The sequence below is a fragment of the Equus quagga genome, chromosome 5, assembly GCF_021613505.1.
Source record: "Equus quagga isolate Etosha38 chromosome 5, UCLA_HA_Equagga_1.0, whole genome shotgun sequence".
Lineage (NCBI taxonomy): Eukaryota > Metazoa > Chordata > Mammalia > Perissodactyla > Equidae > Equus > Equus quagga.
Genome location: NC_060271.1, coordinates 96,826,204 through 96,847,617, shown reverse-complemented (window position 1 = coordinate 96,847,617; position 21,414 = coordinate 96,826,204). Strand labels below are relative to the sequence as shown.

Genomic DNA, 21,414 nt, shown 5'->3' with positions numbered 1-21,414 from the left:
TGTGTGTGTGTGGTGACATTTACTCTTAATATACTACTATGTCATAGTACCTCCTAATACACTCTATAGGCCTTTTCAATAACCACTCTGTAAATTATAGCACAAAATAAAACTTGGTTTACAAATAGCAATGGAAATAGAGAAAGAGATATGAAAACATTCTTTATTGCTCCTAAAAAGAATGTCTGGTGGTCTGCTGCTATCTCCTCTCAGGAGACACCCTCACATTTAGTTGCGAGAACTTGAAAACCAGTCCTCTCAATATGGCCTTAGGCTAACGGAGTTGTGCTGACAAAGGCCAGCTATGTTGCTCACCACAGGGCTAAAGGACTCCATGCTACTTTTATGGTAAAATTAAATTTATATGATTTACTCATTTGAAGCAATAGGATTTGGAGTGTATTAATATAATTCACAAACTCAAAGGAAGAGATCTGAAATGCTGGCCATAGCCCTGAGATTAATAACCTCTAACAGCAGTTTTCAAATATTTTAAAATGAGACCCATTGTTTACACTAAATCCTGAAGACAGCTCAATACTAACAGATAAAAGTCTATGGTACTGTTGGAATCAGGGCAGAAGTTCTGCAGTCCTCCCCTCTGTGCTCTTAATCCCCAGTGGCGGTCCTGAGGCGCCTACTCAGAACTCTCAGGCTCCAAAAAATGCCACTTGAAATCCACTGGCTTTATACAATTCTGTGAAATTTGGAATTGAAGAATAAAATTTGTTTTATAACAGCAATTAGACTAAAAACATGAGACAAGTCAGGGTGGCCAGACCAAAGTACTGGGGAATTAATAAAATAAAGCTGGTGGCCATAGTCGTTAAGTTCGTGTGCTCCACTTCAGCAGCCCAGGGTTCACCAGTTCAGATCCTGGGCACGGACCTACACACCACTCATCAGGCCATGCTGTGGTGGCGTCCCACATGGAAGAACTTACAACTAGGGTATACAACTGTGTATTGGGGCTTTGGGGAGAAAAAAAAAGAGGAAGACTGGCAACAGATGTTAGCTCAGGACCAATCTTCCTCACCAAAAAAGCATTAAAAAAATAATAATAAATAAAGCCATTGGCTTTCAGCCTAGGCTTTCTTGCAGCCCCACTCTCTTTATACTAGGTCTTAGAATTTAGGAAAAGTTATCTTGAAGTTCTTAGGTATTAAACAGTCTATACCTGCATTCTCCAAATCGATGAAACTTCAGATTTGGCAACTTAATAGAGGTTAAAATGGCTGTCTTCTAAGTAGAGAATGAGTCAGTGTGGAAACTTTTCTGGGAAGTACAAGGCATTGAAGCAATGTGTTGATGCAATGCGAAGAGTGTATTTTAACATTCTAGGACCAACTCTTCCATTTATTTGTTGAATAGCCTTGGGCAAAACAAACATTTCCTTGTCTCTCAATGTCTTCATCCATAAAACAATGGGTCTGTGCTAAATGATTTGAACTTTTTTTTTAACAGTTACTAATCCACATCCTCAGCAAAAACATGAGTGAGTTGAAATAAAGTATTACCTCCAAGTTAAAGATTTTCATATTCCCTTTCAATTATAATCTCTACTCTGAGGGCCATATGCATATTTTCATTCATCTGTTGAATGTGTCTCTCTGGACATCTTTTCTGAACTTTATCTAAGATGAAATTTATTCTCCCACAGACTCTTCAGAAGCATGACCTTTCCAGGTATTCATATTCAGACTATTAAAGTCATCTTCAGTTATTTTCTTTCACCTCTCACATCCAATTCAACTCTTCCAATGTCTTCATTCATTTATTTAAGGAGCATCTACTATGTGTCTTGCCCCATGTTAAGTACCACAGAAAGAACAAGACCTGAACAATGCCCTGAAGAAGTTTTGAGTCTAGTTTTTCACATTTGATCCCTTCTTTCTTTTCCAAATTATTATCATAAATAGTTCAGGGCCCATTACCTTTCACCTAAAGTGTTTTTACAACCTCCTAATTCATTTACCTTCTTCTAATGATGCCATCCTTCTTTAACATTATAATTTGCAATTCACTGATAATGCCCCCCACACACTAATTGGCAGTGTACTGATTGCAAAATAAGTTTCTAAATCTAGGGTCATAAACCAGATATCTAAGGCACTGGGTAAGAAAAACCAATGTGTGAATCTGGTTAGTGCACACAATAGGGAATTACAGAGACTGTGGAGATAATGGAGAGTGAATACCCTGCCCTAAGGCATTCGAATTCAACTACAATGATGGACCAGAATGCTACCAGTTTCTTGATGCTAAACCTCCCTTCTAGCCATAACTGTGTTTCAACCACACCATGTCGTGCTTGGCATGACACTGTTTCAATGTTTGTGATCATGCTGTTCTTTCTTTCAGGTGCTCCTTTCCCTGGTAAGTCTATCCTCACTTCTTACCTCTTCCAGTTCAACTATTACTTCCTCTGGGAACTTTTTTTTTGTTCTTCCAGTAAGCCTTAATCTCTTGTTCTCCTGTGTGGTCACTATATTTTAATTTTTACATACTTACAAATATAACATATGTATTTATGCTCCACAAAGGGCCTTGCACAGAACCCTACACACACACAGTGCATGAAATGAGTATATTAATTGAAGTGGAAGATCAAGTGAATCAATTTAATACTTATCAGTCTGAATACAAATAACTTTCTCAATATTACTTCATGATTTAGAGTATATTAAATGTTAGAGCAAAGCATTTGACTAAATTTTTTAAGATATATTTTGAAATATATGGAGAAATATGATCTGGCTAATAGTACACAGTCAAAGCTGGTTGTATGGTATTATACAGTGAATTCAGATTGATGTAACAGTGGAAAGTGTGGTTCCTAGTAGCATTCTGATGACTCTGTTCTCTACCACATTTTTATCCATTTTTAAAAACAAGAAGTGAATGCAAATCATATCTGTAGATAGCACAAGGATGGAATTACAGGTCAAGATTCAAAATAGCTGACCGGTTGTATCCATGAACTAAAATGGAAATCAGGATATTTTTCCTTCCATTTCCTCTCCACTATCACTTTCTCTTCATTAATCCATTCTGTCTTGGTAAATAACACCACAGTCCACCTAGAGACTTAAGATGGAAACCTGGGAGTCAATCATGATTCCAGTCTTCCCCCTCCCTCCCTCATTTAATCAACCAGCAAGTCCTGTTGAACCCAACTCCTTAGGATGTAGTAAATCTATTCATGCATCTCTATCTCTAATGCTAAGACAAAAGTATAAGCCCTTGATGTCTTCCTTGACTAAGTCATAATTGCTTGGCTGTTTTTAGTTTTGTGTTCCGCAACTCTGTTCTCTTGCCAGACTAAACTTTCTAAAAAGCAAATTTTATCTTGTTCTTTGAGATTTTTCATCATCTTGCCCTTATCTCTTTCTCCACTTATATCTTTTAGGCTCATTGTGGCATTCATGTTTGATTGCTTCCAGTTCTTAGAATCAGCACTTCTCTACCAAAGCTCCATGACTTAACAGTTTTCTTTTTCTTTATTGTTTCTACTTGTTCTACACAGAAATAACAGTACCCTAAAGATATCCATATCCTAATCTCCAGAATTTGTGAATACATTAGGCTACATGGCAGAGGCAATTAAGGTTGCAGATATAATTAATTTTGCTAATCAGCTGTCCTTAGGATAGTGAGAGTATCCTGGATTATCCAAGTGGGCCCAGTGTAATCACAAACTCTGTATAAGTGAAAGAGAGAAACAAAAGAAGAGAGTTGAGGGAAATGTGACTATCAAAGAAGAATCAGAGACATGCAAGGTTGCTGGCTTTGAAGATGAGGGAGAGGGGTCACAACTGTTGCTTTTTTCCAGCCTCAAAAACCTGGAAAAGGAAGGAAGTTGATTCTCTCCTAGGCACTCCAGAAAGAAACACAGCCCTGCTGATACATTGAGTTTAACCCAGTGAGACCCATGTTGGACTTCTGACCTGTAGAACTGTAAGATAATAAATTCATGCTAAGATGTTAAATTTATGGAATTTGTTATGGCATCAAGAGAAAACTAATATACTACATATACTACCTAACCATGTCAATCTAGTGAACACTCAATCATTCTACAAGACTCAGCTAATGAAGAATGTCGGTCCTCATAAATAACTTCTATCATAAGGTTTTTAACTGTTGATGGGACTTACATGAAGAAATGTCTTTACCTACTACTGAGCTATATAAATCTCTTTAGGACAGATACCTTGCCTTCTACCATGCCTTATTTACTTTTGTATTTCCAGTATCTTACATAGGACACTGAGTTGATATTTAATTTTTTTGGTAATTGAAGATGGAATTGAACAAAAATGCTTCATGCCTTGAAGTAGGCTCATAATACTAACTATTGAGTAGAGAATGGGAAGGTGGACTCATGAGCAATTCATGTGGAAAAATTTAGAAGTTTCAACTGACTAAAAGGTAAGTATGAGTCAACAAAACAATAACACTGACCAAAAAAAACAAAGATGATAAAACACACATGCACACACACACACATCTTCGACCATAGGTGTCATTATTTCCAGATCCAGAGAATATTTCCATTTTACTGTGCCCTGCTCAGACATATGGGATACTGTGATTAATTTTGGACTTGACTTGAAGAGGTATCCTCACAATCAGAGCACGGCCAGACCAAGAGGAGGACATGGCCAGGAAGGATATGGGAAGGATTTCAACACTGTGAAAAATGGTTTTAGAAACTGAAGGTACAAATTTTGGAAAAGAAAACTGGGGTTTGAGCATGAGGGTAGGGGATGTATTTATAGAAATTATTTTTAAAAATGTGGATGAGGTATTAGACAGACTGTGTTTAACTCTAGATAAACTGAAAACAGAGCACAGCACACTGGAGAAACTCATATCTTAGGAAGCATCAATAACAACATGCAGATGGCTAACTGGCGATAGTTTCAGTAGGCAAATTTTGATTCAAATAAAGGAAAAACTCTTTAATAATTAAAACTCCCCTTTAAAAGACTGTTACTATATGAGGTAGCACGCATACCCTCCTTCTGAACATGTAAACAGAATTTGGATAATTAACCACAGCAGAACTAGTAGAAGAGTTTGTTGAATCGGCATTTGGACTAGGAGACTTCTAAAGTTCTAGTCAAATTTATGATTCTATCATTTGTTAAGTCCTTTTCCATACTAAAGCAATTACTGTGATTCTCTGATTTTGGTGAATTTCAGTTACCTTGGTTTAAGAAACATTACCACTTATTTTGACTCCTAGTTAGTTACTATTAACTTAAAGGTTATCTCTGAGTCCAAAGTGTTAACAGACCTATCAAGTTACATGAATAATTTCCCCCTCCTCCCACCAAGCTTTATTTACTCTCTCATAATTATCACTCTCTCGTAACTTTCATATAATTTCTAACTTTCCAAAACACATCCAGAAAGGGAATTCAAGGACAGGAAGGAACTATGATTTTTTTTCCATTGTATATTCTCTTTTAATGAAGAAAAGCAATTAAGCAAAATAAGTCAAAAGCAAGCTGAGCTTTTTCTTATTGAGCCACTTAGAACAAAAGGCTTATCTGATTTATGCTAAAACTAGTTCATTTAAAATAGAATCTTAATACCCTAATAAAGGAAATTAAAAAATAAGTTAAAGGAAAACATCTTGCCTTTGTTATTTAGAGGCAAAAAAGATGACAATTATTTCTTGATCAGCATTCTTAAGCTTACTTCAGATATGATTTTTTTTTTTTTGGCAATAACAGTAATACAAGTCACTATAAAATGAAATGGATGCACAACAAAAAGATATTTTCAATTCCTTCTACTCCTCCTTCACTTTTACTTTCTTTCTCAACATCTGTGACTCAATGAACCTTTAAAATATGTATACAGGGGGCTGGCCTGGTGGCGCAGCGGTTAAGTGCACACATTCCACTTCAGCGGCCCAGGGTTCGCTGGTGTGGACATGGCACCGCTTGGCAAGCCATGCTGTGGTAGGCATCCCACATATAAAGCAGAGGAAGAAGAGCACAGAGTTAGTTCAAGGCCAGTCTTCCTCAGCAAAAATAGAGGAGGATTGGCAGCAGTTAGCTCAGGGCTAATCTTCCTCAGAAAATAAAACAAAATAAAATAAAATATGTATACAAATGATATATAAATGAAAAGCAACAGGATATACTGGAATATATGAAGAAGCCATTTGGTTTAAAACTAATTTGGCCTGACCTTGTTTTTCCAAGAGTCTCATGTGGCCTGTTGAGCATGTATTGTACATCTGCTTTAAACATTTATTATGTCCCAAAGAGAAGAATGATGCCATTAAAGACAGAGATGTAACATCCCTCCATATCGGCATTTCTTTAAAGATAAGCATGTCTTCCTGGAAGCTAAGGATTAATTACTGACCTGCAGAGCTCACCCTGTGACCACTGACTTGCTAATCACTGACCTGGACTGCCAGCCAGGCATCTCGTGACAACAGTAAAAGAGATATCCCCGTCACATGTGATATATGCTCTTTGTTCCAAGATGGTATATAACCACTCTGTACACCCCACTTCTTTGGTGTCCTTCCTTGCTTAATTTTGATTTATAGATTGACTATGGATTACTTGCATCAACACAAAGGATAAACATCTTTGACCTTTTAAAAAATCTTTCCTCCATGTAATCTGCAATTTTAAAAATTCTTTTTTTCTCAAAAATTACTTAATTTTATTTGAATCATCTATCAGTAATTGACACACAATACTCTATGTCCTACTATTGAGCATTCAATATGTTCTAGAAAAATATACACTTTATTGATAATAATACAAGTAATCCTCATAACAAAAAGAGGTGGATTTTATTATCTTCATTTTACAGAGGGGGAAAATGAGGTTCAGAGAGGTCAAATAACTTTCCCAAAGTCACACACCTAATAGATAGGGAGTCTGGGATCTAAATGCAGGTTCATTCAACGCTAGTCTCCATGATCTTTGGCTATCTGCTTTGCATCAAGTTTACTGAGTATCTATCATGTACCAAGCGCTAGTCTCAGTATATAAAATATTTTATATATAAATCTGACAAGATATCTCCACGTAATTTCTATGCTTGTGTCTGTTAGTTCTCATAAGACCATTATCTCTTCTTTTTTAATAGACTCCAGAGACAAAATTTCCACGCCCTAAAACATGACCTTGGTAGAAATGACATATTCTTGTTTTATTTAATGCCTCTTTCACCACAATCTCTAGTAAATAAAAAAAAAATCATTATAATCAACTTTTCCATTGTATGGAGATATATTTGTGGCATATTTTTTATGTGAGCTCAGCTTTTGCTGTTCAGCTTTCCTTTTGTCTGCATCTCTTTACCATGGTCTTTTATGGACAATGACCCTAAAATATACCATAAATTATCCATGGGTAGGCATCACATAAAAAGTTTAAATGTTGCCACACATTCAACTTGAGTTTTGGGCTTTTTTTTCCTTTTTTAAAGTACATTTCTGAACTTTGTACAGTGAAGTTGTAGTGACCTTTACCGCAAGGTGTGAAAGAGCCCAGTGATATCTTTACTAGTATGAAAGCCAGTTGTTTAGTTTCAAGGATAAAGGGTAAACCTAATTGAATAACCATATCTTTTTCTAGTCCTTTCATAATGGACCAACTTTTCTCTTAAAGCAAGATAATTATTTTTATTAGCAAGAAAAAGTTCTCAACGCAGAAGCAATATGGATTAAACTGACAAGTTGTACATGCCCTTGCAAGAAAAAAAAAACCTTCATCACTAAGAAGATCAAATCATCAACTCTTAGAGGGCAAACTGAGTTGGTAACAATCTCCACAAAATGGCTATACTTTAGAAGCTTCTGGGGGAGTCGAGAGGGCTTTTTAAAGTACAGGATTCCAATCCACCATAAACCTATTGAATAAAATTACTATTAAGTTCTTTGAAAATCTGTATTTTCTAGAATGTGCCCCAGGTGACTGGGGAGAAAAGGAGGGCTGGGCAGCCAACCTGAAAACCACTGGATCAGAACAATAGTAATGAGGTCAAGATGTTCTAACAGGGAAGCACGCTACTTGTCCAGCCTTGCTTAGACAGTGGTCCTCCTCTACACAGGACATTATTCTAATTAGGGAATGACATATTTGAAGTAGTTGAAGAAAAAAAGAAACAGTGACTGAGCCTAATAGGTCATGACATGACTCCTTATAAATAAGGAGATGGCAAATGCCAAACCAAATTGTCCTCACATTTATCAGTTCAAGTTTTGGCTTTCTTTTGGACCAATCAGCTTCTCTCCCTTTCCATCCCATCGAATGACTCCTAACTTCACCCAGTCCTCTCACAAAGAATGCCACTGGTCACAGCCAGCACAGATGCGTCAGTGCAAATCCAATCACACAGCTAAGGAAGCAATTCAAAATGTCTGCCCCGCTGATTGTTGGCCAGAGAATGCATTCTTTCATCTAAACAAATAATCACTAGGAGGACAGTCATAAAATGTCATCAGATAATTCTTTTAAGTCAGCATAGCATCAAAAATATCTGTTCACTAAAGTTAACAGAAGATTTCTGGCATATTATGCCACTAGCAATCTGCAAAAACCTATGGTTAGCTTGTGAACAAGGATTTCCCTGTGAACTGAAATCAGAATTGGCCAATTTCGGGATTTCCATCTCTCTGGCAGCACTTTAGCCCAATCTAAATTTGATTGTTTCCTTGAATGCAGTAATTTAATTTTCTCCAAATGTCTACTGACTTTTTAATGCCAAGTACAGAAAATGAAATGAAAAACTGGATTAGTGGACCAGGTAATTCAGGACAAAAAAGAAAATATTCCTTAAAAGCTTCATATAACACATGAATCGTTTTCATTTCCTGAATTATCTTATCCACTGTCTCAGTAGTCTAATTTTCTGGTCTATATCTGGGCTATGTAATAAAAAAAAATTATAGTGAAAGAAAATAAAATAATATTCTCAGTTCACTGCTCTTTACTCGGTTGAAAGTAAATACTAATAATCACTGGAGATTACGTCAGCTACTACTATTCTGAATGAGCTATCATGTGGTCATAGACACATGGTAATTCATGGGCAAACAAGCCAAGCAAAAAAGGGAAAACTTCATTTAGTGGAATACACATTTTATATAAGTAAATATAATTTGAATGTGTAAAGACATGTCTGGAAAAAATGGTAACTATTATTATCCTCATGTTTATACTTCTTAATGTCAAAAGCCTTGAAAACATCCATTCAGAAAAGCTGTGGCTTTACACCATGTGTAACAGTCCCACATAAAGAAAAATGTCATTGGTGATTTCAGCAACAATGACGAAGACTGAATGAAACCATCCTCTCTCTCTCTTTAACCCCTTCCCTCTCTCTACCAAAAAGACAAGTAATGAGACACTCATTTTAAGGGAAGTAAGGCCTCAGGCACGGCAGTTTTGGTGCTACTTTTTAAGTCAGAGATTTCCTACCATCGTAGTTCTTCAGTGCAGGTCCCAGAGTTTCGAATAGCTGGCTGTGGACCTGGACTACTTGTTAAAGCATCTAGTTAAACATACAATCATTTATCCCTGGGCTGGGAAGAAGTCAAAGGCCCTTTGAGTGAATATAGCTATTTGATGACTGAGAAGAATGGATCTATTTTAATGTTAGAAACACAAGATAAGCTACATGAACATAAAGTACAAAGGAATCCACTTCATTCTTCGCAACTTTCTCTCTGTCACCAATTGCCAAAAGGTACTTCTTGAAAGCCACAATGAATCATACAATTTAGGAGCCAAACTTCCAGGAACCTCTTCCTGTTACCTATATACACACAGAGACATACAAAGATGAATTACTGTCCCCTTCTTAAAGAAATATTCCTTTAAGACTGATTATTAGAGGAATTTGAAAGAAAAGGCTTGACCATCAGTGGTTGTTGGAGTGGTTTTCAAATCCCTTCCAAATTCTCTGTGGCCACCTAAACTGAGCAGGGAACAAGGAAGATCAAAAGGGTAAAATCTGAGTCCTCCTCATTCCCAGTTCAAAGAGAAAAACTCTGGTTTTATTGATTTTATTTGTCCTTTACAGGAAGATTTACCTTGAAGCAAAAGGAAAAAGAAATTTGCAAATTAGTTCATTATAAAAAATAAAAAAAAGTAATATCCAAAGTAAAATCTAAAAGGAAATATTAGAAATTTGTTTAGCCCACGAGTCAGTCAGTCATGAGACAGGTATTATTGAGCAGATACTAGTGCCAGTCACTGTTCTAGGGGAACTTGAGATACATTGAGGCAAGGCAGAGATCTCTGTCCTCTTATATTCCAGTGGGTGAAAGACAGACAATAAACGGTAAACAAAATAAATGGAAAAAATTAAGTATGTTAGATAATAATTGCTATGGAAAAGAAATTAGACTGGGGTATGAGAGTTCACGAGAGGGGCAAACTGTAGTATTAAATAGGATGGTCAGGAAAAATCTCTTGAGAAGGTGCCATTTGAGAAAAATCTTGAATGATGTGAGAGTATTAGCCAATGATTTAAGAGTCTCAAGTTAATTACATGTTGTTTTTGCAGCAAAAATACCTATCTAAGAAAAGTCCATAATTAACTTTTTCTTGAAAATTTGGTCTTCAGTTGACTAAGTGGTTGGTATAAGCTTAACACATATGTCACTTAATGAAGTAATGAGTGAGGCAAAAATGTTAATTTACAGGAATGTTTTCTCTGGATGCAACTTCCAGTCCATGAGAAAAGTTATCTCCTTGCTCCTTTCAGCCCATAAACTGGCATCTAAATAGCAGCACTTTGCCAATGAGCTTCCAGTTTAGTTCAAAGGGGAGACAAGTCCATTTCAGCTTCATTATTGCATACAAGAGAAATGTAAAAATGTGAAGAGTTACAGAAATATCTAAATAATTTTTATTTAGTAGAATCAATCTTTAATGCTTTATTGTACCAATGTTCTTTGTAGAACAGGCCACCAGGACACTGATGTCCAGATGGTTATAACTTAAAACAATCACAGAATCATAAATTATAGGATATCCATATGATGGACAGAAGATATGAAGATATTAATACTGTTTTTGTTAAACCTTTGGCAGATTACAGATCATTAGTTTTCAAATTCACTTAATATACACGTACATAATATTTTTTATTTTATTGTCACAATTGATAAAAACAATCTCCTAAGCACTTTTGCAATTTGTCATGTAACATTATCCTTGAGAGTGGAGTATTTTTATTAGTCTGTATTACAAATCATAAGATTTAGACAGGTGAGGCTAAATTATTTGCCCAATGTCAGCAAAGAGCGAACACAGGATCTGAACCCAGGTCTAAGGAACTCCTGACTCTTACCCGGCATACTATACTGCTCTCCTGCTGTAAGGTGGAGTTTCACTCTTCTAAAATGGGAACCTTGAAAATGAGAAGCAGTAACATCCTATACGACACTCTGTAATTGGTTTCCTTCACCCTACCTCTAAATTTATTTTGTAAGAAGAAGATGAAACTTTATTTCATGATTATTCATGTAAATGGAGGAAAGCATTTAAAGTCTCCTTAAGGTTGGTTATTCTACATCAGGAATTTTAGTTCAAGGTTTCCACAATGTTTTGCCTATCATAATAAGCAATATCTCCTATCATGCCTAATAATTCAAAGTGTTGAAGAGTTTTTTAACATAATCTTGCTTGCTCCAAATTTCTCTGATTTTGGTTAAAGATTTATATTTCCTTGAGAAATTACAGTGTTGTTTAAAACCACTGGTGAACACAACCTATGAAATATCCTCTTACCAGCCTAAATGTGTTGATGTTGGTTTTAAAAGAAAATCTACATTAACAAAAATACACTTTAAATTGGTAAATAAGATAATATCCTTATTTTGGGAAAGGAATTATCCTTTTAAAATCCAGAATGCCATAATTTAAAAGTTTTTCTATTTGCAATCTATTTCAGTAAAGCATCTAAATTTATGTTTATACCATTTCGTTCTTTAAACTATTAGACGGCAGAGAGTCCTTTCCATGCTCTTCTCTGAGGATAAATTAACCTACTACAAGTCTAATAAAATCCTGTTCAGTTTATCACTTATTTAATGCATCATTGTTTACAGAATGTATAAAAACATGGGAAACTTCTCATTACAGAGCCAAGAGTGCAGAGATACAAAGGAGCTGAGACTTTTATTACTAATAAATATAATGACAAAATTGGTTACATTGCAACAAGAGATAATACATAAATATTTACTCTTCAAGTAACTTTTCTTGTTTCTACCCAGAACTGATGGGCTTCTAGGTTAAAGAACTGCAAAGTAAATACCAAATTCTAAAAAGTCATATAGCCTTCTACGTACATCATATTGATGAAGTAGATATTTAATGTCTGATTTATGAGGTGAAATTCCAGTCTTTCCACATTCTGTGCCTGTGAAAGAGTAGCCAGTACTGCAATAGCAAAAGTCATAATAGATCATTCAAAATAAATTATTTCTCACTTTGCATATGAACCAAACATAGGTATTTCAATACAGTAAGATCCTGTCAACGTTCACAAATGCTTCAGAACGTAGATTACCTATGCTAAATGAGGAATTAAGATGTAACAAGCCATACAGAAGAAGAGAAATATGATATTTTCAAAATCAAACTAGTTCCATATCAGAAACCACAGTAAAATGTATTTAAAAGTTATAAAACATACACATCATGGTGTTGGTGATTGGAAGCTGGCCACTTCACAGACAAATCTGTTATATAAGCAACACAACAGTTGAAAGATGGGAACAAAAATCATGGAAACAAAAGAAAACGTATAAAAAATAATAAATGCTTTATTCTCTAAATATTAATAACATCAAATCTATTTTAAAAGCAAATATAAGGGAATATTAGTTGTGCTGTGACATTACAGATAAGGTTTTAAAACACATAATCTTTGATATTGCTTATCAATCAGTTGTAGTGGAACAATTATATCTGGTTATTAATACAATTAGTTTTCAGAAAAATATATTTTTATTTTCCTGATAAATTATTCTACTTTAAGATCTTAATTTTCACTAATACAATAATATTTAGGCACTTTTAAAATTTGTAGCTACATGTTTGATAGTTGTAACACCTTGGCTTTCTAATAACATGAGAAACTTAGATAATCAAACAGTAAACATTCATCTGAAAGAGTCATATGGACATTTTACTTTGCAAATATGCTGTAGAATTTATGAATACAAGGAATAGCAAGTATGCTCATATCACAAGATAAGACTTAAATTTTGGCTTTTTTGAATGCTTACAATCCAAATCCAATTTGAACACAGGACTTATGATACATCACAGTTGATACAGTGGTGTTTGAAAAAAAGAAAAACAACTCATGGAAACCACAAAAGATAGCATAACATCAGATCTGAATTTCAGGAAAATTCATGTACCTGTTATTGCATGAGTAGAGAAGTCAGAAAATAACATTTGGTTACTTGCCACTGTCACAGTGAATCACATAAAAAATTTTGAAAACTCTTAAACACAAAAATACATTGACTTTATTTCCTTACAGATTCATTGCTGTGCATATGCTAAGGCATATTAAAGTGGTACCAGAATGATGCTTTACTAGAAAGAAATAATGCAGCTTTGGAAAAGGATATGAATGACAGGAAATAAAAGGAAGTTTAAAGACAGAAACAGAGGATTCCACGTAAATGCTACAGTTCTTTTTAATCATTTGAGTAAGTTTCCTCTTCCTTTTCCGCTCCCTACTTTGTCCACGCCAAACTCTCCATGTCCTCCTCTACGCTTACCTCTTCCCATGTGCCCCCCCCCCATACACACAGATGTAAACCATGAAAACGACAAATTCAAAATACAGAAAGAAAAATATTCTGGAAATACAATGGTCCGAAAGAAAGACACGCTTCCTGCCCTCACGGAGCTTACATTCTACTAAGAAAAATTGACATTAAGTATATAATCACTCATATAAATATGTAATTACAATTATGATTGTTATGAAGGAAAATACAGGCTTCCAATCAAAGCACCAACACTTAACTCACAATTATTAACCCACACTCCTGAGCGACTAACCAGCCATGATGGCTGGATTTGCAAAATGACTTACTTTGACATTTTCTGATTTAAATGGTTAATCATTTTTCTCAGACAATCATTAGAGTAAAACGCAAATAATCATTGGAGTGAAGTGACCAGTTAAACACACATAGAAAAAACAAAAACAAAAAACAACTAAATTCCCAGGTAAATAAACCTAAATTCTAAATAGAATAGAGACTAGTTAACATTACTCATGATCCTAATAATACCATTGACAAATTTCAAGCCAAAAAAGAAAGCAAACCCAATTTCACAAAGACCATTTGGATCCATCTAGCCACAACCCACAGAAGCAAGCTTGGCTCTGGACAATCTCTCTCTTCAGCTATCCCAAAGAAAGCTATAATTGAAACAAAGTTTATTCCTAAGCATGTCCAATTAAAGACGACATACCCTTGTTTAGAAAAAAACATGAAAACAAATCCAAATAATTGACTCTAAAATTTGAAACAGAATGATCAACTGAAAATACTAGGCATGACGGCCTACAGGAAGACTGAGAAACCTTCCATGTCATTTACTACGATTCTGCCAGCACATAGCAATGATCTTTAACAGGGGTCCAGCTGACTTAGCTGTTTTTGTCATGTACAAATTGATAAGGGATTCTGCAGTTTCCATACCTTGAAAAATTAATTAGGGAGTATGGAAGGATCCACACTGACTCTGTAAGGATACATCACAAACTGATACCAATGCTTACCTCTAGAGAGAAGACTGGGGAGGAAGAGAAAGAAAGTTATCAGAAAGAATGTTCTCTTTAGATGAGCTACTTTTTTTTTTTTTTTCAATGAAATGCATTCATCTATAATCGGGCATTTAAAAATTTAGAAATATTTAAGAATCTGTACAGAAGAAATCAATATGATAACAATGATGTTTTTGAATCCAATTTTTCTTCTGTACTCAAAAAAGAAAGACACTGACCCACAGATATTCATTCCAGAGCCCCTGAATTCGCTACTCCTAAAGAGAAAAGTGGTATCAAGAAAAATGCTCCAGGACTGTATTGTGATGGAAAGATTTGGGAAGCATTAATTTACAATGCAAATCAGTTATTTTAAGACTGGGAAGGGTTAACACTTATTTCATGCACAGCTAGGATTGAACTTGATATAGGAAGCTACAGTGTAAAGTTTCTAGACATTTTTGACTCCTCCAACAGGTTGCACAAGGCCCTGACTCATGTTATCTTTGTCTTTGTTGAATGTCAATCACACTTTTTTTATCACTCTCATAGCACTTCCATTCTGTCCTTTATACTAACTTCTCCACGTTTTCACATCCTTATTACATAGACACTCTTTGAATGTGGATGCCATGTCTTAGTCAAGATTGTATTTTTGTTCTAGAATGCATATTTGTTGAATTAATTTGCAATTAAAGACTTACAAGTCACATTTCTCATTTCTATACATCTAATTAAGCAACATATGAAGGTGACTACTCTGATTTGCAAAATACCCAAGTCCAACTTAAAATCTTCTTTCCCTATTTAACGTCAAAGAGCATCCTGGTCCCATTAATAGAAGAATGAAAAGGAAAAACCAAATTCCTGTCCTCTGTAGTTTTGTGTTAATTGAGAAATTAACTGATGAAAATTGGTGAAGTAAAAATATGTTTGACACACATGTCAATAGAAAACGTTTAAGACTGACATAATAAAATTGAATGAAGTTAAATGACACAGTGTTAATTACACCAAAACAAATATCAGCTGCATATAAATATGAATTATGAATTATTCCATATGTAGAGTTAAATGGTTATATAATTTAAAAAACTATTTTTAAGAGTTAGTTTTGCACAACATACTGAATATATGTGTGTATATATTTAGAAACTTTGTGTATATACATGCATTCATACAACTATATACATGCACATATACAAACACATATACATATATTCATCAGCCAGTAAGATACAATATGAATACAGTTCCCTCTATGCCATCCTGAGTCCTATACTGAGGAACATGGTAGGAGACACCAACTAAGGAAAGGGAAGTGGATGGGAATCTGGTCTCACAAAAAAAAAAATAGCTTAGAAAATATCTCAAATGGTACACGAAATCTCTAAAAGAATTGATACATATTGTCATTTGTGTAGCTAGAAGGCTCAAAATGAGATTAAATTATCTTATTGGAAATGGTTGACCAAAACACAAACTGAAATAGCATATGTTCTCTTTTTATTGGCTCAAACTATCTAAACAACATTTGTTTCTAAATCTCTATTTCACACATTCAAAACTTTGATATAATTTCTTACTTATTGCCCGGCTCGTGTTCAAGTGCTTTTTCAAGCATGAAAGTTTCCCTGCTAGATGACACCAATGTAAAGGTGCAGAACTCTGAGCTTTGGTCCCAATTCACCGGGTTAAGATTCAGAGCATACGAAAGATTCCGAGAGTTCAAGAGTAAGACACATTCCTGCGTTTAAAATAACCAAAAAAGCCCCAAACCAAAAAAGACTAGATCACTAATTCATAGTTAAAGTGGTTAATTGAAAGGCTATGCTACATATTTACCACAGTTGCATATCATCTACTTCCTTTTAATGAAAACACTAAACACAATGTGGATGGTTCTAAATGACAAATTAAACATGCTTTTATATTTGGCACCGATGCTGTCAAAGAGTACACATGCCCGACTTACCAAGTGATTCAGGAATGTACACCTGGTTGATAATGTTCTTAAAACAAAGTTAATATGCACAAAAGAAAGAATGGGCTTGTCTTGCACCTTTATCTCTTTCATGATACTGCCTTTTCAGGTTATCATGAGTTAATGTGTATTTATGATAACTAGCAGCCAACAAGGTGATGAGCCCACAGTAGTACCATTTCAAAGCTGCACATGCTTCGACTTACATCCCAATGCATAATGGCTGGGGCAGGTGAGCTCCAGAGTTAAATGTTTTAGGATACATATTTATGGTGACTACACTCATCATTTAACTGCTATTAAATGTTACTGCAAAAACTGACACCAAAACTTGTAGCTAATGTCTAAATATACTAATTATATATGCAGCTGACATGAAAAAAATCACTCTAAAGAGCTAGGAGACAAAAAAAGGAGTGAAACATTTTGATGTATTTTTCTTACCTTAAATTCATAAAATATTCATTAACACTGATACCTACCGCCCAGTGCCCATTACTAATGTCAAAAGGTCTAAATACATTTGCATAACTTAGAAACACTGTAATTCATACAGATGATATTAAGAAGAAATAAAATAATGTAATACCTTTACTTTTACCTATGGATTTGATGAAATGGTCCCATGAAGAAAGGGTTTCCATACAAAGAGAATAAAGAGGAGAGAAACAACAATAAGAATTATGAATATATGCAAATGCACTACCCTCTGAAAATTAAACAAGACAAGAAAGTATAAATAAGGGTTCCAAGACAAACGCAGATGAAATCAGTACATGTTGAGAAATCTGTCTCCTTTTTTTAAGGCAACGCATGCAAGGAAATTGCAAAGCCCATGCTCACTTTAAAAGATTACACAAAAAGGAGATAAACAATGACTACTGGTAGAAAAAGTATTGATTCTGTGGAACACTATACTCAGCATTCTAGAAGCCAGAAGCCAAAGATGTCTGCATGTTCCCAAACTGCCATGCATGGGTGAAAAATGGACTCTTTCTGGTACAATAGTTTAAACTGAATATCTCTTTCAGAAATTAACTTCTGATGATTCTCAGTTTTTCTTTACTATAACTACCCTTAACTGCATGTGCTGATAAATGTATCAAAACTTTCAATCACAAGTTCTTATGTCTCATTTACTTGCAGATATCATAGTGCCAAGAATGAAGGAAAATAAAACTCAAAGAAGCAAATCATAATCAAACCAACAAACAAAGGGGATAAAAACACATGGAAAAAAGTGAACAAAAGTTATGTATTTAATTTGCAGCCAGATAATTTGCAAGCATTTGCCCATCCTGTGCAGTGATGATTTGAAAGCAGCTACAGAACAAGAAAACACTGAAAGCAGAGTGGAAAAGGAACAGAGCCCATACCTTGGTCGCCCATCATCAGGTGCGCCAGACCTTGAAGGGAAACAAGAGCACAGTCAGCAATAAACAAGGGAGCATGGGAAGGCAGGGTTGTCACGGTGACAAAAATGTTCAGTGACAGACATCTTGTTTCCTATGAGACATGTCTGTATCACAAGACAAATCAAAAAGCATTCTTTCAACCCCTGGTTGGAATGCTTCGGGGCAAAGAGTTATAGAACTGCAATTTAAACACTGGCATATGCTGCACTGTGTATTTCTTCTATGTATCAGTTGGAACAATCAAGAGCATGAGAGCATGACTTAAAATCCAACCAATCCCTTAAATATTGCATCTGCCCTTCATGCCCTTTGATAAGACTGTTTTGAACACTGCCCCCACAGGGCTTGTCATTCTTTGGTGATGAAATTATATTTTTAAATACCCAAAAGGAATACCTGAAACATGGGCTGGGTCTGATCATTTTCCCCTCATCAAAAAATGAGCAGTTTCATAATTAAATGAAAAAAAAAATCCTTAGTCACACTGAAATGACAATGCAGAAATGTCTCCTTGTCTGACACAGGTAGCAATTGACTAAATTTCTTCAAATGCAAAAAAGATCACTAGACATGCACTTGTAAAGTTAGAAGTTACTACAGAATAATGTTTTCAAGAAACAATGGATCAGCTTTAAATAGGCTCAAGTAATTTTCCATGGAGAACAAAACTATTTAGCATTTTACCTAAACATTAAACCATGAATTAATATGAGTATACATTTTTAAGATATATATTACATATATATTAATAATATATATAATAATATATATCACAGATAATTTGATCAAGGAAGTTTTCTAAAAGAATACTAAATTTACTTAGTTTAATTATTTATTAACTCTTGCTTCACAATTAATTTCAGAGTGAAGATTATTCCTTTTCTAAAGAATACTGCCAACGTTCTTTTAAAAAATTTTCACTATCCAAGATGACACTTTTTACTGGAAGGCATTAATTTCTAGTTCTTTATTCTAAACTAAAAAATAAAGATACTCCTCAATATGTATACATTTCAAGAATACGGGAAAATCTTAGAGCAATATTGTACACATACAACAATTTTAATAAAATTTATATTTCATTTCCCAGGGTTATTTCAAATATATTTGAGACTTTATTTGAGCTACATAACATTATGCATTACTTGCATCAGTATTGAAATAATCTGTGTTACTTCCTTAAAAATTTTAGGAATATTTAAACATCCTTGCGGGGCAGATACAATTACAAATCATCATATAAACACAACATGAAAATTATTTAACACAGTTTAATGGTTCTGTAATCTAGCTTCCTTTTGTATTTTCTAAGTAATTTTAACAAAAAAAATCACAAAGGCAGATTAAAAAGTTTATGATCTCCTGGTGATTCACGATATTTTATATGCTTAGGAATAGTGGCTTATCTGGCCAGGTTATATAATTTTTCATTTAATTTCACTTTTAAAACTACTATATACATATTTCCTAATAAAGTTGATAACTTTTTTGTAGACTAAATCATGGAATTATCTTTGTATAAGATCTAATTTTTAAAAAACATAATAGATACTTCTAATGGCTTTTAGTACCGCCTTAGTAAGGATGGAAATTAATAAGTCTAAGTCATTCATATTCCTCCTGCTAGACTTCCTACCTCTAAGGGAACTTGTCTGTATTGCCAAAGTTGAGTTATAAATAAGGATGCTAAAATTATTATTAAATAAACTTTATTACAATAGTTTATGGGCCTATACTCTGAAAATCTTGTCAAAATTTTTCATGGGATGAGTGTGTATTAGAAGAGAGGCATTCATGCTTATTAAGCTGATTTTAATGCCCCGTGGAATGCAATTGGATTTAAAGAGAAAGAACAAAAACATGTAACATTTTACAGGATGTTTAAGGAAATACAAAAGAAGTTGAAAAGACACTTAAAAAAAACCTTTTGATCTCAATGAACATGCACAATATATATTAGATGGATTTGAAATATGTCAGATCTGCAGGGTAATATCATCTTTATCAAGTGCATATTCACATGCAATTAAAATTATAGTATAGAAAAACAGAAGCCATATACAGTCATTGATGGTTTCTTTTAAAGTTTAAGCTATTTTACTTAAATAATGGAACAGAAATGTTCAGCAACTAAGCAATTATATCGTACATCAAAGAATCACAAATAATATGCTGAAACCAGCTACTGATCAGCTTTTATTACCATGAATTGTTTTTTATTTCAACTCAAATCTTAGTAACTTTAATGGCTATTTATCTATAACCTTATATGGGGACTTTTTTTTAAAGAAATTCATCATTCCGTAGAAATGTACATTATCTTTATAGAATGGCTGCGCTTCAAAATACTGGAGCAAAATAAAATACGCTAAATGCTTTCTTCTGACATACAGATATTAATGAACTGTTTATGCAAGATTATATAAGTTAACAGAACATCAACTTCCCTTTCACAATTCTTTGCTCTACCTAGTTCTTTTTGCATTTTACCCTTTACAGATTTAGTTGGCAGCGCAGCAACTAATGCATTCAAGTTCTTTAAAAATAAAAATGTTAAAATATGCTTTAGTTTGTTGGATTCCACAGGAAAAAATGTATAATTTCTTCAAAATTCCTTGATAGAAATAATTTTAGAAAACCCTGAATAAATAACATAGTTTTATTTAGCAGACATAGGATATCACAAATATACTTACCAGCGATCACGTCGGTGTGCTGTATGCTTTCATTTCCACTGGCCAATGGCTTATTTTTTAATCTAAATTTATGCCTCTTACTTATAGTCAGTATTTTATTCTATCTTTTTATAAATCAAATCATTTGAAACTAAACCAATGGGCTTGAGATGATGTAATGCTAAACATTTCCAACACAAAAGAAATCATTTTAATCAAGAAAAAAATGGAGAAAGAATCATGCACTGTGTTCTGAAACTGCAAAGAAATACTTTCTCACTTAAAAGAAGCAGGATTGTATCATTTTTCCATACAGAACACTGCAGTAAGTATTCTAAGGTTCATATGGGATATGGAAATCCATCAAGGGTGGGAGTTAAGGTTGAAGGAGTTTCGTATAATTGGGGCTGATGGGGTTGAGAGAGTGTGTGTTCTATAGGAAAAGTGATACACAATCCATAAATCAACAAATGCTCAGAAAGAAGTTCAACTTACCGTCTAAATTTGAGATGTACTCTATTAATACTAAGAAATAAAAGGCAAA

General features: G+C 34.3%; 1 protein-coding gene across 5 annotated transcripts in view; it reads right to left on the bottom strand.

Moving 5' to 3' along the window:
• Positions 1 to 21,414, bottom strand: part of NRXN1 (neurexin 1) — a 1,071,934-nt gene that overhangs the window by 953,415 nt on the left and 97,105 nt on the right. For all 5 annotated transcript variants that reach the window (XM_046659961.1, XM_046659962.1, XM_046659966.1 and 2 more), the window contains exons 3-4: positions 18,157 to 18,186; positions 17,370 to 17,381 (exon numbers count right to left, since the gene is read on the bottom strand). In XM_046659961.1, coding sequence (XP_046515917.1) covers positions 17,370 to 17,381; positions 18,157 to 18,186 — 42 coding nt within the window. The remainder of the gene's footprint in view (positions 1 to 17,369; positions 17,382 to 18,156; positions 18,187 to 21,414) is intronic.